The 26,028-nt window shown below is 39.8% G+C and overlaps 3 protein-coding genes and 1 long non-coding RNA gene across 6 annotated transcripts in view; 3 read left to right on the plus strand and 1 right to left on the minus strand.

Moving 5' to 3' along the window:
• The first annotated feature begins 136 nt into the window (after nt 1-136).
• On the plus strand, nt 137-5,970 carry LOC117219942 (uncharacterized). Its single transcript, XR_004490136.2, has 3 exons — nt 137-3,008; nt 3,624-3,761; nt 3,838-5,970. It is a non-coding gene; the product is annotated as an uncharacterized LOC117219942 (long non-coding RNA).
• Nucleotides 5,428-26,028, minus strand: part of LOC117220259 (Argonaute 2) — a 21,870-nt gene continuing 1,269 nt past the window's right edge. The window contains exons 1-15 of one of the 2 annotated variants that reach the window (XM_076524900.1): nt 11,108-11,399; nt 9,568-10,559; nt 9,152-9,484; nt 8,811-9,011; nt 8,534-8,660; nt 8,064-8,443; nt 7,869-7,988; nt 7,515-7,794; nt 7,260-7,421; nt 7,028-7,187; nt 6,860-6,950; nt 6,630-6,793; nt 6,275-6,545; nt 5,978-6,162; nt 5,428-5,915 (exon numbers count right to left, since the gene is read on the minus strand). In XM_076524900.1, the coding sequence (XP_076381015.1) occupies nt 5,828-5,915; nt 5,978-6,162; nt 6,275-6,545; nt 6,630-6,793; nt 6,860-6,950; nt 7,028-7,187; nt 7,260-7,421; nt 7,515-7,794; nt 7,869-7,988; nt 8,064-8,443; nt 8,534-8,660; nt 8,811-9,011; nt 9,152-9,484; nt 9,568-10,559; nt 11,108-11,117 (3,564 nt within the window). In that variant the 5' untranslated portion in view covers nt 11,118-11,399 and the 3' untranslated portion in view covers nt 5,428-5,827. Of the gene's footprint in view, nt 5,916-5,977; nt 6,163-6,274; nt 6,546-6,629; nt 6,794-6,859; nt 6,951-7,027; nt 7,188-7,259; nt 7,422-7,514; nt 7,795-7,868; nt 7,989-8,063; nt 8,444-8,533; nt 8,661-8,810; nt 9,012-9,151; nt 9,485-9,567; nt 10,560-11,107; nt 11,400-26,028 lie in introns of those variants that run through there. The other variant, XM_076524899.1, reaches the window with a different exon arrangement.
• On the plus strand, nt 12,909-20,599 carry LOC117220260 (uncharacterized). Its single transcript, XM_033470044.2, has 4 exons — nt 12,909-13,492; nt 13,822-14,682; nt 14,759-14,890; nt 15,230-20,599. Exons 1-4 carry the CDS (start codon nt 13,141-13,143, stop codon nt 16,507-16,509), a joined length of 2,625 nt encoding a protein of 874 aa, XP_033325935.2. The 5' UTR covers nt 12,909-13,140; the 3' UTR covers nt 16,510-20,599.
• Nucleotides 24,135-26,028, plus strand: part of phr6-4 ((6-4)-photolyase) — an 11,443-nt gene continuing 9,549 nt past the window's right edge. The window contains exon 1 of one of the 2 annotated variants that reach the window (XM_033470045.2): nt 24,135-24,763. The gene's annotated coding sequence lies outside the window, so the exon portion shown is untranslated. Of the gene's footprint in view, nt 24,764-25,666; nt 26,002-26,028 lie in introns of those variants that run through there. The other variant, XM_033470046.2, reaches the window with a different exon arrangement.

Here is a 26,028-nt window from a genome sequence, read left to right on the forward strand (position 1 = left end):
GGGAAACGACACAGAGCGTGCCCGCGGTACCTATAATACCCTCTTGGCAGCAGATATCGCGAGGACGAGGGCGCATGCACTGCCTCCGACAATCAATAGACCGTTCTGGTCACGTGAAGCATTCGCGCGGAAACAGAGGGAGCGATAGCGGGGAAGAGACGGTGGGAGACAGAGAGAAACGAAGGGGAGGAGAGAGTAGAGGGAGGAAAGTTGCTGGCTCACAGAGACGGAAGACGGAAAGAGGGAGTGAAACTGATAGAGAAGGTATAGGGGATGAAGGAAGACGAGCTACTAGGAGTCAAAAGCTGGTGCCAGGCAGTTGAAGAGGAAAAGCGAAAGAAAATAGGGGGGGGATGCTACCCTAGACTCCGGAAATTTAGGAGATGATCACGGTCCAGACCTCACACCTGGACAGACGAGAGACTGATTGCCGTTGGATCGCTGCAGACCCGGGCTAGTCGATTCCTCCTGTATGGTTGATTTGATTTTTTGTACTTTAATCTTTTCGGACCTGACGCGGCCTAATGCCGATTTAACCCTTATTTTCACGAAAAATGACTGATATAATATATAAAAAGTGATGAAAAACGTGTTAAAATCTAATTCTAGATAAACGATTTATTGATATCTGTTTTTTAGCTAGTGTATGAAAGAGTAAAAATATGGAAAATTGAACTTTTACTACAAAATGAAATAGAGATACAATGTTGGGGTCACGAGTGACCCTTGTATACCAGTTAAAAGTTACGATGGCTGCGGGAAAATGAGGACCGCAGCTCGGTTTGGGAGCTCTTGTAAGATGTATTTAATCGAAGAAATTATGGTTACGAAAGTTTGTCATCGATTTGAAGAAAAAGTTCAATTATTCCCAAAGATTGTGGAATCTGTTTTAGGAAACTCGAGATGCTAAACAAAGTTCTTTATCGTACCATTTGTATATTTTCAAAATGTTCTATCGTGTTCGTCTAATATATATGTATAAGTTGTTCCAGTTAATTTAAAAATCTAATCGCTAATTTAAGAATTCTAGAGTCTTTGCTTAAAGATTAAAGTTGAAAATTAAAACAAAAAATGTACCTCAACCACTGCTACTGGAAATGATAGCAGATGGCCTGTTTTAGACGCTACATTTTTATTTTACAAATTACTCTGTAAGTGAAACTTTTCCTTTTAAGAACCTCTCTTTACAAGTTCGCAACGGAACTTGTAACCCGAGAATATTCTTCAACCAGTTAAGCGTCGAATTTAGTTTTAAAAACCCCTCACAATGTGCGGAATTAAAATCAAGCGATGACGTGCATACACGACGAACGTAGGGCAAAATGGTCCTATTACAAATTTTATGAAAAACGAAGAACTACATTTTTATTTAAGAAAAACTTAACAATTTATTTCTGAAAGGTTATTGTTATTATAAACTTAAAAATTCTCAAATAATAATAAAATACATAAACAAGAAAGACACAACGGCGAGTAAACGCGTCGAACACACCGTAATAGAGATTTGGTTTGACGTGTATACACGACAAACGCGCTTAACTGGTTAAAAAAGTTTCACCGTTTGAAACAGAAACTACAAAAAAGTTCTACCGTTGTTTCGATTCGCGATTTGAATAAACCCAGCCCTTGACAAGATTTTAGTCTTAGGTTCTAGGAGAAGGAAGTTCCACAATTTTGAGAAATTAGAGAATGGAATGTGTTTGCAGTTTGAACGCAAGAAGAACAGTTTATTCAAATGTTAGGCAACTGATGGGCTCAGGAAGCCTCCCCTTAATCTTTTTATAGTCAACGTGTTCATTCTGTCTGGTCCGAAGCTATAATGTTGCGCCCGTAAAGGGATTGCAGGCTCGTAATCCTTTTAGCGTAGCTTGCACGCGAATAACACGTAAGGATGAGGAAAACACGCTGCGAATGCTATCACCTTAAATTATCGATCGTAATTGTTACCGCGTCAAGTCTCGAGTTTGATCGACAGTGCTTCGTTTTCGAGAGCAGACTATAATCCACAAGGATCTGTAAACTTAATTATTTTCCATGACTTTCGGTTTTAAATCCTTCAACATCAAGAAGGGATCCCGAATCACCCTCGACACCCCAATGCGTCAATGAGCGCCATGAATGAAATTGTCACTTCGACAATGATGACAAGCTAAACGTTCGTAATTAGGTTTGTTATGTATCTATGGCACTTGCAAATTTGTGTAAGCGTGTATTAAAGTTTGCTGATTAAATTACTATATTTTTTCATCTTGATCACAAGAAAACTGCCGAGAAAAATGAGAGTTTGTTACACAGAGTCTGCTCGTGATATCAATCTAGTTGCAACTACTGCAAATTTATCAAGTTTGAATGTCTGTAACGTAACGTCAAATCATAAAACAGAAAAGGATTGAAAACACTCGAAAGTAATTTGGACAAAAAATGTTTCATGGATGTTATTCTCAATTAAGAAATGTAAAAAATGTATACAGAAAATATGGTATAAGACACAATAGACTCGACCTATCGGGTACTAATCGATTTTGTCTCTGATCGTAGGCTAATAGAGAATCAAAATTCTTGTCCGTCTCACTATGGCCGCTGCAATTATAATTTATTCTAACGATCTACAACGACTTGTGTTTGGCGCCTCGATCTCGACCATCGAAACATGAACATAAACGTTTCCGATTTCGTGACGCCATTTGACGCCAGGTTACACGATCGTTTGGACGGTACGCGTAACACTATGCCACGTCAACAAGAATAGAACATAGCAGAGCAGTGACCCCTTGCCGCAATGTACATGCACGCACAACCTCGGACATGTGCGCTGCACAATTGTTAAACCGTTTCAAATCGGCGAAACAATAACAAAGTTCACCGTGCCGATGGTTTTCAGGGTTCATGATCGATTTCTCGGAAAAAAGACATTGGGAACATGCTCACAGTCCACTCTTTTGCCATGTTGCAGGGCTGAAATGATTGCAGTAGACTGGACAGCTATTGTGACCACGAGCCTATTTCAGGTACCAACTTTTCAAGAACAAACAATAATTCTATCACGAATTCGTATTATTAGTTTACTAATGATAACTTAACAGTCTTTTATAAAATCAACCATTCACGATTGAGGGTTTCTTAAGCAATTTTCCGACTGCGACGGTAACTTCGTTCGTAAACCAATGAATCATCGAATGTAATACGGTCTAATCAGTTCTTTCGGGCTTATTGTTTAGAGGAAAGTTGTTAAGCTTCTTTGAGAGATAGTACAGTAATATTAAAAAACTATTAATAGATTTCTGGCGAATAAAGTATTAATCTTCAGAAACAGGACGGTTTTTATGTTTTTTAAAATAACTTGTTTGGTATACATTGACCTCCTTATTGCGTCTTGTTGAACGATTCTCAATTAAATTTTGTCGACATGAAATCGAAAAGGGAAAAATCTGTTGGTGTATCGATAATAAAATCAGACAAGTCTGATGTAAATTTCGATACATTGTTTAACTGTAATATAAATTATAAAAAATGTTCGGCATATCTGAAAAAGTGTGTCATTCTTGATCGTATAGTGACATCACACCAGAACAGCTCTTCGAAAAAAGTATCTAAAATATGTTATAAACTATTATATTCTCTAGGTATTGATGACATCAGTTCCTGATTTTCGAAAAACCAAACAGAATTGCAAATATTTCTTATTGTTTATATCCTGTGTTTACAAAGATTCGGACCTTCTGTATTTTATTTTCACGAGTACCAGCGTATAAACAAACACAGTAAGTTTTTTCATTTATTGATGTTTCGCAGAATCCTAACCCCTGAGGTAGTTAACAATTCGCTTATTTGAAACAGAAAGATTTAGCAGTGTCGACAATGCGCATGCAGGGTGAAGAAATGAAAAGAGAAGGTGACAAACAAAAATGTACATAGCATTCGAATGAAATATGTACTTTCTACGTGCTGTCATGTTCGATGTACCACATACCTTGGAATAATGTTGGCGATAGGATATATCCTCGTCATACGATTTCTTCTTTCCTCTCAAAAGTCGTGATAGACTTGAAAACGACGAACTTCGGCCGAAATGAACTCCATCACTAAAAATTAACGTACCTCCAGAAATTACTTTAACGAGCGAAAAACATGGAAAACAAACGGTTGTATTGATCATTGAAATTTACGTTTACGATGCTGAATTATACACGCGAGTATGCCAGCAAATTTTACGAAAAATTCAACGATCGAATGGGTATTTTGAAGTCCGCATCACGAGATCAAATACGAGATTTTTCGCTTTTTGAAACATTACTTGAGAAACTCGGTTATTCTTAAGTACGAGGTACCGGCACTGTGGAGCTGAATGCGCCATATTAATTTAAACCCTCCTTACCATCTTGTACTCGCTCAAAATATGTTCGAGAATAAGGGAAGCTACATGCAATGCGACTTTATTCTCATTGGCTAATAATTTGTAACCGATTCTTTCCGACAATTATTTTCCTGATGCAAACCCGGTAATGTATTGTGAAACTTTAAAATTCGATTTGAATTGTCTATTACATATGTATCATGCTATGAAGTTTCGGTAATACCAACACAGAAGGGAACACGCTTTTTCTCTATATATTCCGAAGGTTTAAGCAATGCTGAATGTGCAACAGAATGGTGGGAATAGAAATGCGCAATTATGGAGACAACTTTGACCAGATGGTAGGAAGCATTTACTCTAGTACCTTAGTTGGAACTGGTGCATGCTTTACATGCTAATACATACCAGATAATATGCTTAATCGTCAGTTAATGAGTTGGTTGATGGATTACGTAATTAATGCTATTATTATAAGAAAACAAATTATTTAAAGCGAAGCAGAAGATAGAAACTTCAGAATGTCTACTTTCAAAAAAAGATAACAAATCCTGTACCTTATTTTATTACAGTGGCTTTTTTTATTAAACAATGCGAATTACTTCAAATTAGAACCAAGGTATTTGTCACATGAAACAGTCTTCAGATATGTGTTAACAGCAGTAGAACAGTTAGTAATAATTTTTTATGTTATTTGATACAATATTTATACATACATACAAACATACCAAATTTCGATATGATTCGTCGTACAAAACCTCGTTATAGACATTTTTATTTTTGATGATATAATCTATAAAAGCTTTACACGTTTAAATGCGTATAAATAGAAGCTATTTATAGTTATATTTCAAATAGCAAAACATACATGTAATACTAAGTCCTACTCTCACCATTCCACTGCTGATCCCATTCCACTACTGTAATATTGTATATCAAGTTTACATTTGAAGGAACATAATAATACACACACAGATAGGAAGACTGTAATTTTCGAAATAGCTGGTACCGTTATTGCTTATATCATTATTTATTGTGACGTGTGTAAAAGCTAATATAATAACTACATACCTATATAAGCACAAAAAATATAATCACATTTTATTACCGTTGTCAAAAATTAAAGAAAATTCGTTTACATGATATTTATATATGTAGAAAAAAGTATTCATATGCTACTGCTGTCAGGTTTTCACTAACAGTAATATTTTTAAAATAATGTTTAATATCAAATTTGCTTCTATCAGTTTCCACAACAACAAATAACTAAATTTTTACAAAATTATTAAAATATATAACATATAAATCATTTTTAATTCGACATATTATAAATGCTATTAGCAGCTGAAGATATAAAATAGCTGTATATGAATACCTTTACCTCGTAGTGCGTATTTATATACGATATAATATAATAATTAAAGATGATAAAACTTTCCACTCTACGAAAATAAAAGGATATATGAATAAGTATCTTCAAACGAAAAACATAGGTGAATCTTTCATTTGTAAAGACATTTTCACTCGTTGTTCTTCTTCGAGGTTCTTAATGTTTAAAGGTACACTGAAAAATATGCAAAATGAAAGTATCAAATAAATACAACCAGTAATACACCAAATACTAACCCGTGTATCAATGCTCTAGCTCTGAACGCAGCCAAATGAGCGTAATAAGTGGGTGCAGGGTAGCTAACAGACCTCGTGCAACGAGCGAACATATGACAAAGGTAGTATGTCAACTGTTCAATCTCATCTTCCGACAGATCACTTTCGTTGCAGATACATCTATACTTCGTAGGCCTAGCAGTGCCCTACAAAGTATATTGTGTTTAAAGGTTTTCAATATTTTCACTCTACAAACACTAGCAAACAAATTTTAACTTCTTAAACACAGTGTGACGCATCTTGCAAAATTCCACGTACTTGAATACTAGCGTGTGATACAAGATAAAAATCTATATGTGTTGGATGTGTGATGTTAGTATCAACGACGGTTCCAGCTTGCACATTGAAGTTCCTGTCATCCGAATTTCTTCTATCAGTAGGGAAGAGACGTATGTGATGTCTCTTTTGAACGACGAGGAAAGTTATTGGAATTTTATCATCGCCGTTTCCCATTTTCGCGATAGCTTTTTTTATAGCAGACAATTCATAATGCATTACTTGAGGTAGCTGTCCTTCGCTTACACCGTCACTGTATATAGATCAAATTAAAGCACATGAATATCAATTGTGTTCCATATGAGGATTTACATTTTTTATGTTAAATAATGTTTACCGGTAAAAGATGATTTTGGTTGGCTTTACATGTGTGTTTGAATGATAGTTCGATAACATGATTCGCATTATCGTCTCAAGATCCTGAATCATTTCTTCTCTAGGCGGCTGAAGTCTTAATTCAATCTTATATTGAAAAGCATTTGTATTATAACTGGCAGCAACCTAAATAAGAAAAAAAAACAATATTTAATTCGTTGATACAGAGAAATTACCCAAGATAATTGTTACCGCGGCAATTGAAGGTATATCTGTAGAATCGGGGGATGGATGAGTTACGTCTGCCCCAACTAACATATATGGATCTTTTAAGCAAGGTGGGCTAAAAACATTTAGTGTACACATTTAATATCCATTAAACAGAAATTTACAGAATTCACCAGAAATAATAAACATTACTTGTCTAAGATCTGATGGTTAATACCGTTAAGTTTTGAATTAATTTTCAACAAAATATTTGTAATTGTTGCTTGGGATAATTTTTTTAAAGTTTGTGCCTTTAAGACTTGAGTAACTATACCGCCTGCTGTTCTCAATTCAGATATCTGTTTCACTAAACCTGAAAAATTTTATGTAATTGTTCAGATCGTTCATTCATTTCGTTTGAATATACTAACATTATATTACTTACTATACGCATTATCCAAATTCGGTATTATCACCACAATCAATTTTAGATTCTGCCTCTTTTTTTCGGCAAAATATTGAGATATAGTAGTCAGGTTTCTTCCTTGTATATTTAAAGTTACAAATGGGGTTAGCGCTTTTCCAATATGCATATTAACGCTGTCCGCTAAAGAATTGTAAAAAATATAAACGTAAAAGACTATATTATGTATGTTCTATATTCTAGATCATTCGTGATATTTTAAAACCACGAACTAACCGCCTGTCCGTAATTGAATATGTAAACCATCCTGTATTGTACGTTCTTGTGTGAATTTATCCAAATTCAAAATAGTCCACTCATTGTCTGCTAATCTGGTTGGCAATCTAAAGTTGGTAGCTCGCCACACTCCTTTGATTACGTTTACCCTTGACTTTTGCTTGTATTCCAATACAGGAGCTTCCAGTACTCTAGCCGGTACTTTTTCAAACTCACAATTTACAGACAAGTTAAATTCTTTCGAAAGTGTCGGCTGTTCATTTAGTTTCATCTTTTTAAACTAAAAACATATTTATGTTAATAAACGAAAGAATCGAATGCTTACAATTCTTAAGTGTACAACAATGTTCTTACTCCGTGCATAATCTTCTCTTTACGTCTTTGAGTGTCAGTTGCAGCATATCTAATCAATTTCGATGTTTGACTGTCATCCATTTTTCTTTGTATCACCTGCCCCGCTACGATTGTACACAACTATAGAATAAAAATAAACAACGTATAATTTCGAACACGCTGTCTCAAATTCTGAACAAACGTAGATGTATATACCTCTGCTGGTAAATGTATTCTACGTTCATTAGACCGTGATCCTACCCAAAGGCATGGCAACTCTGGATATTGCAACCTATATCTTTTTTGCTGAATAAAATAATTCTCAACTGTGCATTCTTGTCCGTTTTCTAAAGTGAATTTATTTTGTCTCGGGCATTCAACTAATCCGTTAACTCTGTATGTCCTCTTACTATTACTTTGTCCTGGTATTTCATACTGAATTTTTAATCCTTTCAAATACTTCGTTATTTTATCCGCATTGCGGCTTACATCCTCTGGTGTTATATCTTCCAGAGGATTTTCATCCTTCGGATGTTTGCACATTTCTTTCATTAAGTCGATAATCATTTGAGGAGATGGAAATCCTTTGTGGGCAACTGTACACAAAACATATATCCATTATAATGGAATTATAGATTATAGATAAGAATCATATAATTATAAATACAAGTACAATAATATCTTACCATCCACATTCAAGTATGGTTTCCATCCGATTACAGCAGACTGGAAAATTCCAACCCACAAGTCTAAGCCATTTGATAATGGCACAACTCTACCTGGTTCTGGATGTGGAAAAAGTGATCTGCCCACCTGTCCAAAAAATTATATTAATTGTAAATGTACAATTGTACCAACCTACTAATATTATCGAACTAGAAACAATTATACAATTTTAGTTGCTCAGTACTATCGCTAGAATGAACTTAATAGAAAGAGCCTTGATATTATAAAATAACTTACACTGACACAGGTATTTGCTGACCCATGTTTCAGAATGATCTCCAAAGCTTGCATACCACTCTGTTCACTTTGCAAATCCATGAATCCAAAATTAATTTTCTTTAACCATGATAAATCAATAACTGCTGCTCTCTTTAAATAAACCTTGAACGGACGATCCTGTTGACGTTCAACATCGTAAACTTTCACTTCATCTTGTTCCTATAAAAAAAATGATAGGCACAAGTTCTAGGTAATTCGATATAATGCATATATAGGTAATTTATATTCAATTGTAGTACGAGTTCATTCAATTTTTTCAGTTAAATCATAAATGTGTATCAAAAGTACTATTTACATACACTTATATCACCGAAAGGAAGTTCTTTCGCACTATACGCATTTTTCTTCCCATCAAACGCTGGATATCTGCTTGGAAAATGCAATTTCCTATATTCTTCAAATACTGGTCTCATCAGAAACTTCGGCTTGTCTGGTTCAATAATTACATCATAATGGACAACATGTGTTTGTAACTTATCCAAAATGATTTTTAGCATATTCGTCTCCACAATAATTGGCCGACCCATAACTCCTCCTTTGGCAGACTTTCTCTTTGGTATTTGTTCCAAGTACATATTCTGCATAGCACTTGTTAATTTCCCCACAGTAAATCTATCACTTCTATAAGTTGTCTATAACAATATAAATAAAAAAATAAAATCTATTAACCCAATCGAAAATTATAATATCAATTTCATTAGCGAGTATACAATACAATTTGTTTTTGTCCAGGTTCTTGTGATGTTTGTTCTTGCTGAGGTCTAGGGGGCGTTTCCTGTTGTTGCTGAAGATCAGGTGGCATTTGTTGTTGCTGCTGTGGACTAGGGAGCATTTGTTGGTGTTGCTGAAAACCAGGTGGCACTTGTTGTGGCTGCTGAAAACCAGGTGGTGTTTGTTGTAGTTGCTGAGGACTAGGTGATATTTGTTGTTGCTTCTGTGGACCCCATGGTACTCGTTGTTGCTGTTGAGGACCAGGTGGCGTTTGTTGTTGCTGCTGTGAACCCCATGGTCCTCGTTGTTGCTGTTGAGGACCAGGTGGCGTTTGCTGTTGCTGCTGTGGACCCCATGGTACTCGTTGTTGCTGTTGAGGACCAGGTGGCGTTTGTTGTTGCTGCTGTGAACCCCATGGTCCTCGTTGCTGCTCCTGACGACCGGATTGTTGTTGGTGCGGAGAAATACCTCGTCCTCGTTGTTGCTGCTGTGAACCCCATGGTCCTCGTTGCTGCTCCTGACGACCGGATTGTTGTTGGTGCGGAGAAATACCTCGTCCTTGTTGTTGGTGCGGAGAAATACCACGTCCTTGTTGCTGCTTCTGTGGACCCCATTGTGATTGTTGTTGGTGCTGAGGACCTGGTGGTGTTTTTTGTTGCTGCGGAGGACCTAGTGGTGTTTTTTGTTGCTGCGGAGGACCTGGCGGTGTTTTTTGTTGCCGCGGAGGACCTGGCGGTGTTTTTTGTTGCTGCGGAGGACCTGGCGGTGTTTTTTGTTGCTGCGGAGGACCAGGTGGTGTTTTTTGTTGTTCCGGAGGACCTGGTGGTATTTTTGGTTGCTGCGGAGGACCTGGTGGTGTTTTTGGTTGCTGCGGAGAAGTATCTTGCCTTTGCTGTTGTTGCTGATGTGCAACTGATGTTCCCACTTGTTGTTCCTGAGCAGCTGCTAATCCTTGTTGTTGTTGTTGCTGTTGTTTGGACTTTTTTTTCTTATGACCTGTACATTCCAAATCATTTTAATTTTTATTTATATTTTGAAACTGTTTAGAAGGTGACCCAAACATAAACAAGCAAACTGCAGTGTCATCTAAGTTTCATATACACTTGCAAAAGGACATTTTTTTGCAATATATGAACAAAAACGGACAATACATTGTAATAAATATTTAATTTTGTTGTTGTATTATTCAAAGCATATGGATGAAATACCACACATCTTCGCATATTATTATGTAAATATGTAATAATTATGGTATAATATCATTAAATTCATAGAAACTCCGATACAATCATTTGAAACTTCATTACATATTTTTAGAGAAGATTAAAGATTTAAAGAAGCAGAATCAGATATGAAAAAATTGGCAAGTTGCATAGAAAGATATTCTTGGCACAGACTCGAAAAAAAAGAAAATCGGGAATAATAATAATATACTAAAAGATACTAATAGATACTAAAATATATTCTTTCCTTCTTTTTCAACAATTCACTACTTGTGCTCTCCATTTTGTTATCTACACAAAATTAATACGTGAATATTATACCTTTCCCCATGGTGTCTCAATTATTTATTAATTCCAAAAAATGATAATAGTTCAAGCACTCAGTAGGTCCGTCTCACTGTTCCATACGAACACAAATTAAATTATATATTGCATCACTACTTTATATATCACGTCAGCATGTTAGTCATACTGTACAAAAGTCAGTGCGCAGAATGTCACGATTTGTACCGAACGAATTTTAACCGATTTTTCTACCGTTATTGTATTGATTCTAGTTTCACAAACCTCCAAATTAAAAATACCTAGTTAGGTTCTTTTAATTTCTGATTGGTAGAATTTATATCATTAATAGTTTCTACAAATCATAAGTCTAGAAACAGTGCACATTTTACACTTCTGGTACATATTGCAGGGAACTGGGAAGTAATTCCCGAATGTAGACAATAGATGGCTTGGATGACAGAAATAAAGAGACTCCGGAATCATACAAGTGCTTAATTATTTCCTCCATATCGTCACACGCAGGAAAATACCTACAATATGTAGGTATATACAATATAGTACTTTCAGTGTTCCATTATGGCCTGTACACATGATACACTTAACTTGCATTTTTCTTATTTATCTAAATGACTTGACGATAATCTGTTAATATTTCTTTTAATATCTCTAGTTCCTTTTGTTCCCAAAGATCATTAGGAACTTCGTAACATGTTAGTAAACATATCGACATCACGTACTACACATATATCTACATTAGTTGACGTTGATAGTTAAGATCTTACTAAGATTAAAATATGTATCAAAAGTTAACGAACTTATCCTGATGATTCAAAATTTACTAGAGAAAGCGACAGTTTTCGTCAAATTTATTGGAGCATATAGATTGAAAATTAGGAGTATAAATTTGTTTTAATTCCATCAAGACCGACTCTATAATATAAAATTGGAAGATATGATTTGTTCATATAATCATTAACATACAATACTGCGTTAGATTTTTTATCGATACATACATCATACATATATGCATGCATGCATACTTACATACTCTACTGGTAAATATAAAAAATAGCGTTGTAATTTATTTGTATACAATGTAGTTAAATTTAATATATTCATGTTTGTTACTATTTCTTTGTCGTGATTGTACATTGTACATGTATATTGAATTGACCAAAAATTAGTACAACGACAAAAACCCAATAACAACAAACATGAAATACATAAAATTTATCTATAAATACAGTAATGCATCTTACTCCTATATACCTCCAGGCCATAGCTGGATCCATTAGCGAGGATCAATGCAGAAATTTTCTTTGTTTTGATTAGCTGATGATTCACTGCGGATTAGATGCGCAGTAAAGTGGTGGGGATGTGCGCGCCAGCTTAGGGAGAAAGAGAAGTGTGTAGGAGTAGGTCTCATTACAAATTACATTGTAAATTATGTATACTAGTTTTAATGTTAACCATAAAATATATAAAATTTAACTCTGAACTCTGAAGGAATAACGCTATTTTTCAAATTTCTCAGTCTGTCACAAAAATAAGTATACTATGCCATCTATCATCAAGGTTACCAAACTATATAATTAATTAGTAGCTTGGGCGTTTTGCTGTAGATGGTGCGACTAGTCTGTTTGACTATTTTTGCAATTAAATATGTACGTATGGAAACGTTGAATACCAATTAAAAATGTCATTTTTCAAAGAAATTGAGCAGATTGTCTGCTACAACAAAAGTATATGCGTTTCATTACAACTTGTGCTACCTTTTTTCTATCTTTTTTCAGAAATACATATACTGTGGCATCGCCTAGTATCTCAGTATAAGAGAGAGCTGCCAATTACGATCATAGTTCTCGGCTCGTCGGAGTGGGATAGATAACTGTTTTAAACGGTGGTTGGACTATATATAAACACTGAATGAAAGAAGTGTCGATTCGTTTTGAATAGAATTCGATGTGGATTGGCTCGATCGTGGACCTGCTCTCTGGCGAGGGCGAGAGAACCAAGGTTCCCGCTATGGTGGCAGTAGCTGTTATGCTTCTTTGGGGAATGATGGGAAGATGGCGACGTATTTGAAGCGAACGTCAAAATTGTTTGATATTTCTTTGTCACGACCGTCAATGGACATCAGTCTTCGAGACCTGATATGTCCGGTGTGCCGTGGCATCCTGATCGAGCCAGTAACGTTACCGTGCACGCACAGTTTATGCTTAAGATGTCTAAGAGGTACATTCGAGCACAATAGCCTGACCTGTCCACTCTGTCGAGTACGAGTTGGTTCTTGGCTACGTACAGCGACAAAGACTGAAACACTAGTTAACAGTGGTCTCTGGGAGTTAATCCGAACGAAATTCCCGAAAGAGGTTCAGGACAAGTACAACGGCGACGATAAAGACATCGTATTGGATGCTGGTGAGTTTCTTATTGGAGAAGATAAACAAACGTAACATAACCTCTGTGAGTAGCGTAGCACGTATACGCACACGAACGTACGAATATCGGTGCGTGTACGTGCATACATAAATCAGTGACAACTCATGCAACCTTATGTCTGTTTTGAGCAGCGTCAATTACTGACCTATAATTTCTGAGAAAAATTCCGAATTTCATTTAGTCTTTGCAAAACAAAGAAAATTTTTTGTTCTGGCAACCGTCTGCTCGTTAATGAAACGTTTTCTTTAGACAATTAACGTGGCTTTCTATAAAGTCTAGCATTGTACAGATGATTTATATTTTTGTAGGATTCGTTGCCACTAATAGAATACTCAGCGAAGTTGGAGAGATCCGTAAGGAGTATGAAGTACAACTTCAAATGGCTCAAGAGGAGATACAGTGTCAAAGGAAGGCTGAACAGATAGCTAGCGAGATGCTGATCCGCAAGATTCAGGAGGAGGAACAACGTCAGCAGCTGACTCAATTGGCTACGGATCAATTGTTCGCTAAAACGTTAGCGAAAAAGCAAATCGCGGAGAAACAGAAGGACATTGCTAAATGTTACAATGATCGTCCTAGTACATCCAGTGGTGCTCTGCAAACATCGAAATTGAATGCTGTTACTATGACTGAAGTGAACCCCTATAGATTACAATTTCATAGTTCTGAGTGTGAGAAGGAGACTGCTCTAGAATATCAGGATGGTTCAGGATTAAGGAGACAGAATATTGCGCTGATATCCAAGATGCATGTAGATAGACATGCTTCAAGTACAAAGAATAAGGACTCGTCGAACGAATGCAATGACGGCATAGCCAAGTTTTGTTGTCAAAAACAAATACCTACATATAATACCGTTGCCAGAACGCTGAAGCACCAGGCGGTAACGAAAATGATAGAACCCTGCACGTCGGATTGTACTGCAGAACCGATGAAAACTTCTTTGAAAATCTATGGTACTCGGAGCAAGGAGGAGTTGCATGTACCGAATGACGTTGTAAATAGCAAGAAAAAAAGTTTAGGGGTAGAGGTATGCATGACCTTGGGCGAAGACGACGAAAGAACCGGCAGTGCGGAAAGTGCGGGCAGCCACGACAGTATCAATCAGGAAATTCATCATTTTAAACCTATTAAGGCCATGCCACGAACACCATTGAAAATGTCTACAGGTCGGAGTCTTATTCTCCTTGTGGCACCGATTAATGAATTGTAAGCGCTAATTAATCGCATGCTATTGTATTTTAGATGGACGACACATAGACCCAAAATTAATTAGAGTTGTTCCCGTCTTGAAAAGAATGTCGAATGTGATACCGAAGCCGCCCGCCCAGACACATTTGAAACGTATCATTGGTTGTTCCTGGAGCGCATTTAGAGGTACGTTTACTTCAAAGCACAACGTCCGCTCCCTAACGTCGCGGCTGTAATTGCTCTCTCTCTCTCTCTCTCTCTCTCTCTCTCTCTCTCTCTCTCTCTCTCTCTCTCCCCCCCCTCTCTCTCTCTCCCTCTCTCTCTCTCTTCCCCCCCCCCCCCTCTCTCTCTCTCTCTCTCTCTCTCTCTCTCTCTCTCTCTCTCTCTACAGTAAATTGCTCAGTAGTATTTTCTCTTTAACATATCATTTTTTTCGTAACATCTTGCAATCCAATTATAAATGGAATGTTACAGAAAAATCAGAAAGTTTCAAGGAAAACATGAACCGACGTTATTCATTTGTAGGCAAAAGCAAGCAGAATTTCAAAGAGAAAGAGGCATCCAAGGAGGATACGGAAACCCCTGAGCAAAAGCCTTCAACGTCCTATACCCAGTCCCAGATGATCCCTAAAAAAGCATCGAAAGCTCAAGTGCAGGACGCCGCGCACAAGCTCGATTTCGTCGCGGAGATGTCGTTCGACTCGAACAAGAATTACGCGAAGTCTTCGACGAGAATGGTGAACGGCGCTAGATTGGGTAAGAAGTTGACGCTGGACGACCAGTTAGACATGGAAAAAATCCAGAAGGCGTGGAAGTCGCATGTGGGGAACGGCATGGCGTGCAAGTCAAAACGGCAGAGGAACCTATGGTCGAAGAAGGAACCTAGAAACACGGACAGGAAGTACACGGACGACGTCGAGGCGAGACACTCGACATCGTCGTCGGCGTCTGTGAAGCTGAACTCGCCATGTGATGAGGACTTCGAGGTGCAGGCGGAAGACCACATTACGATGGAGAATATTGCCGAGCGGATAAAGAGGAGGAGGACGAATACGGACAAGAAGGAGAACGGGATCTCTTTGCTGAGTGTGGAGTCGGATAACGGGATCGCGAAGAGGAATACGCGGAAAAGGTTGTGCAGGAAGGAGGACCTGGAATACAAGATGGCCGAGGATGTACCAGCGATGGTACAAAAGAGAAGTCGAACTAAGTTTGTTAGGGGCACATTCTCGAAGACGAAACAACGACGGGCATGTCGCTCGAAGCAGTCCAGCACTGAGAGCTCGGAAAAGAGCGACGCGTCCGTCGGCTCCAGCTGCAACCTGGCCAACTTTGGTCGCAGGAAAACCGCGAGAAACCCGATGCATCCAATTAGTTCATCAGCGAACAGCGAGCAGGACACTATGTTCGAGAACGTAGACGATGCGAACTATAATTCCTCTGAGTCCTGCAGCGAGTTGCAGGAAGTTGTCGCCGAGAACAATAACACCACCGGGACGGAGATGGCTGCTGAGAGGAACGTCCTCTCCGACGAGGAAATCATTAAGGAACAGGAGCGAATGGAACGGCTGGTAATACAGGAGAAAGAGGACTTCGAGTTGGCACAGAGATTACAGGCGAAATTCGACGAAATGGAGAGAATAGCCGGCAGGACCAGGCGATCCAGAAGGGCGATCGAGAACGAGACGGTCCACTTGGACCTCTACAAGATTGATCCACATACTGCCAAATCATCGACCACCTTGAACCTCACCGTGAGCACAGAGGCGAAAAAACGGGGGAGGCCCTCCAAGCGGGTGAAATAAACAAAGAACAAGAAAGAGGGAGAGGGAGAGAGAGAGAGAGAGAGAGAGAGAGAGAGGGAGAGAGAGAGAGAGAGAGAGAGAGAGATGATATATCTCCCCGAAAAGTGTCCACAAACACATTTGTCGTTGCATCTAATCTGCGAACCCTCCAAACGGATGTTCCTATAAATTGTAAAAAGAAAAGAAAGAGAGACGAGAGAATGCAGAGGTTTGGATTTCCTTCTTGTACAATACTTTTTAATCGTAATCTTTAATCGAATTATTTTTGCGTGGCATCAAATACGTACCTGGATGTGTTAACTGCGACCATGGAGAAAGGAGACAAAGAAAAGAAAAGGACGCACGGCTGATTAATTACCGAACTCTCACTTGAAACGATTATTTGTTCTTTTTATTTTGCTTTTATTCGTTTTCTTAATTGTTTTTGAACGAGACAATGGGAGACCATCGCAATACATAGGATATAAATTTTCTCGAGATTAAAATCATAGCTTTAACAAAAGATTACAGTATTCTACCATTTCGTCCCCTCGCGGTCTACGCTGGTGTCTTTCGCAGGTGATTATGACGTGGACGGCAGCCACCGCGAGACACCCTTGTTTTCTCATCTCATATTCTCTTTGTTTTCTCGGAAGACTAAAGAACAGCGAGAAGCCGTCGAAGTGATGGATCTTACGTGCCCACTTAGGGTCATTTTTGTAGCGGCCTTCGTCATCGTACTACGATCATACGAATAAATTTAACGTATTACCGTCGGGTTGAGGCCTAAACGAGTTCCGTCATCGAACTAACGAAACCGCGACGTTGTCATCGAGTTTCATAGCAATTCGGAAGAACGTGGCCGAATATGAGGGCCCCCCCATTTTTCTTGTGGGAAACCTGTCGTATGCAATCAATTTAAGGACAGTCCTATATTTCGAATGTTACGAGTAATCTTCAATATTAGACATGAACAAAAACATAAATGGCACTAAAAATGTCTTAGAATCGATTATTGCCATTTGCAATAACTATAAGTCCAACTATCTATCTAGAAACATCTGGGATAAATACATCATCCGTTCGTGAAGTTGAGAGAATCTGAATTTTTCAATTTATGGAAATGCAACCCTTTGAAACGCGATAAGTCTCGGTGATTTCGACTTAGAGGCACAATGTTCGGCTACGCTCCTCCACCGAATGGAAATTCTTAATTATCGGAAGAGAGGAATAGAAGGGAACGGAAGCTAATTATGACTCAGCCCGGCAAAATTAGGGAAGCGAGCGAACCTCAACGGTGACCGCGTCAGCATGCACACGGAATTATCGACGTTCGCCGACACACATGCTTGTTTTCCATTTAATCTTAGAAGCGTGTGCGTACTGTTTTCGATCCTCGGATCGAACGCCGTATAGACAGCTATATTTTTTTACAGAGAGTCGCCTCGCATGACGGATTTATGACGCTTCCAGTCGTTTTCGTATAATGTTAGCGTTAAGTGCGTAAAAGAGACAAGACAATTAAATGATAAAACGGGAGAGGAAGATTACCGATGGATACAGAACAAAAAGAAAAGAAAATATGGTAGGAAAGTGTTCGAGGACACCTTAGGGCAGGGTTTACCGGGCGTTTTCTCACGAGAATCATCGCATCGTGTTCACGATTTCTCGTTGTTCCCCGGTTTCTTGGCGATGCTTTCCACCGGTTTCGAAGTCAGAACTCTAGTTCGCGACCCTGCAATCCCAGTGATCATGGCTCTAACGTGAATCGAGGAATTAAAAAGTCCTGTGTTCGTAGAGCGTATCAATTTCGTGCGCGAACTTTGTGCGTTCCGGTTTTAATTCGAGGTCTCCGCTTCCAAGGAATTTTTAACACGTGCGTTGTTCTCGGATCTGCCACCTGCGTGTTTTCAGCTTGTTCGGCACCATTATTTGACCGAAAACGATTTACCGTTCCAACAGAGAAGGATTTATCTTGTACCAAACTCCTGCCTAACTCTCGCAGCAACGGAAAATTGTCCTACAGAGAAATGTGAATTGATCTAATTCCAATCTAATGTGAATCAATGTGTGAACGACACAATTCCCCGTACAATACGCAAGAGTTAAAAGTCTGATTTTAAATAGTAATAGTAATTTCAATCGTGAACCAACAATTTCTCTGGTACTATTGTCTAGAATAGAACTCGGAATTATCAGCACGCAAACATAAGAATCGCGAGAGCTACGCCTCCTGACTCCCGTCGCGCTTCTCGCTCGCCCGTGATTGCTTCTTTCGGATCGGAGTACATCAGGCGCGTGTCCTGTTGTGTGCGTGTGGGAGGGGACGGGGGAGGGGGCATTTAGGCGACCATGGGTGAGCGAGACGCGCGACGCGAGAGAAGGCGTAGCCTTCGCAATCCTTTTGCATGCCGATAAAGTTCTATTAACACGTTGAGTTACGTTAAGCATAACTTCCTTGTATGAAAAATTTTAGCGTTACGTGAATAATAATGATTTACTAGGCTGCGGGTCTTTGTGCAAAATACAAATTATTTGTGTCAATTACGAGAAGTAATAGTCAATTGGGAACTTTCTTTGAACGATCTTGATATGCTGAAACTAATATGTTCAATTTTAAAAATTCTTTTAGTCTGTGCCTTGGATTGCTACTTTTTTTTGTTTTGTTTTTTCGTCACAAATGCATAAAACCCGCACTCCAGTGATTGCTCCTAACACTGATTTTTCCAGTGATTGAATGTGTTAATAGACTTCCGATAGGCATATGTTTTATCTGTCTGCAATGTTTGTTTACCAGTGTCTTCCATCGAATTGAAACACGAATCTGTTGGTGCACGTGCGAACACACGGCTAAATCTGTACTATTGATTGCGTCGATAATGATTATTCCAATCACAGGTGCGTTTAATCATCATCTGTTTCTTGTATCAATCTGTTCCATTTAAATGATTCGAATGTAACCCTATTTCAAGCTTATCTCGCCTTAGCTCATCATTTTCGAAGAAGGAATTTATAAAGTTGACGATCCGTTGACTTTTCGCTGTTGCCAATTCGACACGACGGGACAGTTTAACTCGCCGAAAGGGGGAACAGACGAGGATTACTTAAAAGAAAACGGAGACCTCGAAACTAAAGTCAAAGCTCGATCGTCCAAACAGTTTCACGTCTCTGTATCCCAGTTTCTGCCGAAATCGAAAAAGCACACCCGATCGTTCCGAGCATCGATCTCGATTAAAGTTCATCGCCGAGTAGTTCGTAACACGGAAACCGATCACGCGCCATCGCAGCCATAAACACTATTTTGTTCGAGCGTGTGGAGTCTACCAATTGTTATTTAAATATAGACCATATGTTTATAGCCGTGAACGAATTAATAGACGTTGACGGGGCCCGCGAGCTCGCCGACGAGCTGCGGAAGGATTTCCGACTTGGAAGTGTCGTTTCGCGATCTGGGATCCCGATCATGGATCGGGAAAACTCCGCGACTCATCAGCGAAACCCGGTCTCCGCCTCGCCAATAGCAATATAGTGTTTCTTTCTTTCTTTCTTTTTTATTTTATACAGATAGAATGATTATAGATAACGTATAATAATAGCTGATCGAATAGCGTGTACCGTACGTTCGAAGCGAGAGAAACGTATATTTGTAATATTACGAGAAGCACGATGATGTTTCGCGATTATAAGGAATTCCGGAATCGTTTCGATCTATTTGAGCTGATGATCGGCCAAGAAAAATGAGAAACGAAAGAGTTGAAATGAATTTTGCAAGTTGTACGAATGTGTATAGAGAAAGATATTTACGTATAGATTGACTATGTAAAACAGCGACGATTAACAATTGTATTATCGAGGTGCGACTGGAGGGCGTAAAGTAACAATACTAGAGTCTAAGCTCGAGAACGAGAGAGAGCGAGGGACGGGGCGGTTGCGAAGAGATAAACAAAACAGTGGAATTACGAAATCGCGTAACATGAAATTTAGGAAAGAAGTCATTTTTTATATACGTTGCACACGGTTTGCAATACGAAGGAATGTATCGGGAAAGACGTGGCTCTTTTTCTGGTATGTTTTATATGTGAAAGAAACTAATAAATAACTGTAACTATTCGCCGACGCGTTTTTTTCTTCTTTTCCTAACTTCTTGCATGTTGCAATATTATTCATTTATCTAGTAAACGAACGATCTTTTCAAATGTAAACCTAAAACTTCGAGGAACAATTTTCCCAAAAATCCTTCGTTCATGTACTAGTTAAAATCATATGTTAACAGAACTATTCTTATTCGGCTTTGAGATATGAATCCCATCGCACAGAGTTTTCGGGAAAACGGCTTCCACAGAAGAGGTAGTTACACGGTCATTTTTCAAGATCTGGCTGCAGAAAAATTCTTACAGGTGGTCCAATATATGCACTTTTAAATGCAACATTTGTTTAAAAAAGAAGTCCTCTTAATCTCCCGGTAGAAATTCCAAAAGATCATCCTTCGTACAGGCTAGTAGAAGCAAATATGGGAAAATGTGTGTTCGACGAAGAACAAAAAGCGAATGGCACAGCATTTCTTAAGATATCGGCTGCCGAAAAATTCGCACAACTGGTCCAATATATGCATTTCTAAAAGCGATACCTGTTCAAAAATTAAATCTAGTACTTCTCCTAGAAAAAATGTCTAAACATGATCCTTTCGAAAGACTACCAATATCGTCGAAATAATGAAGGAATACCGTGCACTCGGCGAAGACCGAAGATCGAATGGCAGAAGAGCATCGTTCGAACGTGACGTTCTGCTCGATGATCGGTCGTGTCAGCGCTCGGCCAGCTACATCGCGTTGCATCATAGGGAATCGGACCGCGTTGCTGAAAGAACGATAATGCGCGTGTGAATGCAACTGCACCGGCGAGCGCGCGCATGATAGAATTCGGTCAAGGGTACCGCATAGGTAAATATCCTGGTGTAACAGACTTACATAACGTAACGCGGTCCGTCAGCTGTGTTTCCTGCCGACGAAATCACGGCGAAGAATGCGACAAAATTGGAAAGCGATTGAAAACATGGCTTCGGCGAATTCGCGAATGTTTCGGTACTTTTACCATGCGCTCGACCGTTTCAAATGTTACACTGGACTTTCGAAAAGATGCAGAGAGAGAGAGAGAGAAAGAGAGGGGAGGGGGAAATCCCGCAAAATCCGTCAATTTCTTTTTCCTTTTCCAGGGACCATTTGTGGAATCGTAGGAAACCGCAAAAATCTATATGCATCCGGCGAATTTCGAATTGCACAAAGTCTACGCTATTGTTTAAACAAAACAGGAAATTCTGAGTTGAGGATCTGCCGGAGTAATCAGTCCTGTTATCCTCTTTCCATCACGCAGAATCCTGGTAGTACTCGTGTCAGTCGATATGACAGCCGCGCAGATTAATTTTGAACCCCGAATACATAAAACGTTGTCTGTCGTTGTAATGGCGCAGGATATCTCGACCCGCGGGTGTCGGCGAGAGTAATTGCAACATGGTACGAGCAACCCGTTGCAGTAGACACGGGGAATGGCGAAATAATAGGACGACGCGTGTACGCCACTTTCCCCGTAACACTTATTACCTTTCTAAGCGTCGAAATTAAACATTTTATGCCGATACGACCCGTTTTGGCGCTGTTTCTTCGCGGATTAGCGATTCCTCCCGTCCTTCTCTAACAAATTAGATAGACATTCTGCAGTTTCCCATAACGACACGGAAGGGTCCCTTAAACAGGGTGCTCGAAGCTTCCTTTTATTAGGAATTATCGTTTAATAGGCATAAAGGCATTCTTGGAAATGCGCCTTCATTTTTAGGAAACTTCAGCTCTATTATGTAGGACAATTTTCAGAACCATAGAAGCATTCTAATTCAAATTTTGCCCCGATTTGCTCCGCTTTGATACTCGGTATTTTATAGTAATTGTTGTACTTGAAGTGACTTCAATGCCCTGCTACGAATTAGTAACAATATATGCTTAAACAGTAGTTGCTCAATTGAGAACACAGATGTCCTAGGTCGCAAGGAATCTCCAGTATTAATTATTCGCCAGATTCTCTTGCACTTCGCAGACCGAAAACTTAATTTTTAGAGCTAGGCAAACAATGCAAAACGTGGATATCTAATTAGGGTGTCAAAGATCAGTGTCCCGACAAATGGGATACTATATTGGATCATTTGGTGCAGACGTGCTGGTCGAAGCAGACGGTTGAGTCACAGCATGGGAACAAAGTTGCAGCGTTCTAGGCACGTGATAGACGCAAGGTTGCAACTCTGCCTGACTAATCGGCCACCTAAGTGATCTAACTAAAGTGATTATCGCGTACATCCGTTTCCTATTACTAACTCGATTCATTGAACGCACACTGCATGATCGGATCTAGGATCTTCTGTGACTTAGAAACTGAAATTGCTGCCTGTTATGAGAAACAGATCTGACGCGCACTATTGATCACAAGAGAGCCAATGAAACTCCTTTAAACCTCATAACCAGATTGTAGATGTTTATGCAAATTTCCACTTTCGTGCGTCACTTTATGGTAATTAGAGTAGAGTAAACATTCCTGTCGCAATTTTAGAAGATTGCTTCAGGCCAAAATAAAATAGAAATGTTATTGATCTTAGTGAACCAGTAGGTTTGCATGTTTCACAACACCGCACGCGCCATGAACGTATTAAGATCTGCAGCTTACTGATAACACCATAATAAATTGCGAAGAAGAAGCTACTACAACGGAAACTATTGCGTCGTGTAACCTTTCATGCCAATTTTAAATATCAAACAATACTTACATTTACTATTAGTAATTCATGCGTTGCCTCGATTATGATAAATTGTTGCTTTGAAAATGTTGCTCGACTTCGTAATTTGGAAAATCACTTCTCCGATCTCCTATTAAGAGATCACTTATTTTTTCAGTCACATTAGAGATCAGTTTTCCTTCCTCGAATGCCACGATTTCCCTAGCTTGAAACGCAAGTCCTACCCTCGCTAAATAAGGAGATAAGAATTTTAGTGAATGAAGTTAAGACACATCTTCACCAAGAGTCAAGGAAGAGACACCGGGTACACATACGAAGACACGGGAGTTCGCTCATATTTGAATAACACCTCAGAGGAGACCATAGGGTTATCAGCAAATCGCAGGGCTTTGCAGACGGATTTCATAGTGTACATCAAGTGCAATACTTAGCGAAGATCATCGTGAAACGGTCGCGAAATATTCCGCAACAACCATTTTATCTCAGCAACGAAAACCATTTACGATTCGATTCACAGTCCGAAAGTTGCGAATCAATGTCAGAGACGCCCAAAGGGCCACCCCATTCGCACTCCATAAAGGTGGGCATCGCGGGACGCGAAATAGAGCCCAGCGATCAAAAACTGTTTTCAGTAATTAGGAAGAAATCGAATCGTGCACCATCCAACGAAAGGGAGACAACATCGCTTTGGTTAGCCAGAAGGAGAGAGTGAGTCGAGTAAGACGAGAACCACAGCGGTTGCAACGTGACCGATGAACCACGTGATCGACTAGGCCAATTGGAAGGTACGCGGCACGGTGATCACGTTGCACTCGGCGTGGCTCGGGTTCCCCTTGCTCTTACTAACTGCGCCTCTCCTCCCCTATGAGCTCGCTTTCATGTTGCACGTTCGCATATGCGAGCAACCGTTCCCTCGGCGCGCCGCGTTTTTGATCGCGAATTCCGTTCCCGAAGAAAACGGGTCACCGTTGGACCAGTTCGCCGCGGGTCGAGGAACCGTGACAGGAAGCGCGAAGAGCGGCGACGGGTCGCCAGGGTACCCGAAGCCATGGTACCGTCACCGTGATCCAATTGCGCCAGTACCAAACCTTCTTGTGACTCCTGAGACTTTGTATCGGGATCGCGCGCGTGTGCGCGTGTCCATGTGAGTGCAAGTGCGGGCTCGTTGCAGTGTACCCTATGTTACCCGGGTACCCGGTGTGTACCCGGTTTATCCAGTGTCTTGTGTACCCTCTGTACTCGCGTGTTTCCTCGCACCCTGTGTGTGCGCGCGTAGCCGGGTTTCCGCGCGCGAGCGAATACACTGCTTTCGCTGTGTGCGCTTGCCTAATCTCAGGTGCGTATGATTACATTTGCGCGGGCGCACTTGTGCTCGTTCAAACGTGTGCGCGCAAATCTGTGTCCCCGTGTGCGTGATTACTTCCGCGAGCCGCGATAAGCGATTGCCAGGTGCATCGAGGAACTTTGTAGTACCCGGATGGAATGACCCTGCTTGGAAACGTGAGTACCTGCTGCCCTGCAACCTTGCTACCCGGTGGTTCACCGGAGATCAGAGTACCAGTTTACCTCCCTTAGCGAACCCACGCATCGAATCTTCCGAGGATCTAATGATGTGCAACTTTGGAATTACGCGTTCGTTGTTTATTTTCGAGCCTCGAGCGCGAGGCGTTTTGTCGCTAGATCTTAGCTGTTTATTACTTCATTGTTTGTTTCTAATCAAAGAAGCTGTTTGATTATCACCGACGCGACGAGCATTGTTTCTAAGGACGTTTTCATATCTATCAATGCGATTTTCGATTCAATTTTTAAAGAATTATCAACGAATCAGATTAGATTAGCTTGCAGATGCTTCAGAGAAAACGAGCGAACAACGAAAACGAAATTCTAATTTTCTAGTAGCTAGTTTTAATCAATAACTATTTGTATATATTATATCCAGCCAGATCAATGTCGAACTCAAAGAAGTAGGTTCGAAGACGTGTATATAGTTCACGTACAAATTTCAATACATCTAACTCATGAAATGGACGAAGGTACTTTGCGAGGTCCAACAAGGTCCTACGATTGATAACGTCGATTGTAAAGTATCCTGTTCGTTATTTGAGAACCTAAACGATAAGGACAGTGCCACGATAAACGCAAATGCAACAAAGTTCATAGTAACAGTGTCACGTGAAAAGCAATTAAACAGCTCTTCGTTATCTATCATTATTCAGAAATAACAAATGCTTGAGAGTAAACCATCGAAATTTACAACCTCTGTCCTATAGCAATAGCAATTACATCGGAATGCGCGTGGAATGACCACGGTCAGCGTAATCGATCCAGATGCATTCCAGAGCCTGTTTTACCGACCAGACACGGCGATCGAGACGGTGTCGCAATAGTTACGTCACGATCTATCAGAAGAAAAGCGATTATGTCAGCAGGCTAGCGTGTTCGGCACGTCGTTTCTGTTCGTTTTCGTGGCTGACAAGCTAAGCGCGCAATAAATTGCAATTCGGTGGCGTTCGGTATCCGTCGGTCAACGGTGACCGATGTGTTGATCGTGCGACGCAAGTGCAGCCGATCGACCTATCCAAGAATCGCATGGCGTTGTGTCGGTAATATTTATCGATCCAGGATCCGCGCAGACGGTCTCACTCGATGTTGTTGACACTGTCAATTTTTGGCCGTACAACGTGGCATCGTGAAACGATCCAGGATTATGTCAGCTCGCTTTACCACAAGTCGAGAAAGTATATTTCTTTACACGATTCTAAATT

Source organism: Megalopta genalis, chromosome 10 (assembly GCF_051020955.1).
Source record: "Megalopta genalis isolate 19385.01 chromosome 10, iyMegGena1_principal, whole genome shotgun sequence".
Lineage (NCBI taxonomy): Eukaryota > Metazoa > Arthropoda > Insecta > Hymenoptera > Halictidae > Megalopta > Megalopta genalis.

Bases quoted from the DNA above. Each gene is read 5' to 3' on its own strand.
- LOC117220260 (XM_033470044.2), top strand. From the start codon at position 13,141: ATGGCGACGTATTTGAAGCGAACGTCAAAATTGTTTGATATTTCTTTG. The intron at 13,493-13,821 runs GTGAGTTTCTTA...ATATTTTTGTAG, and splicing joins AGACATCGTATTGGATGCTG to GATTCGTTGCCACTAATAGA. The intron at 14,683-14,758 runs GTCGGAGTCTTA...ATTGTATTTTAG, and splicing joins ACCATTGAAAATGTCTACAG to ATGGACGACACATAGACCCA.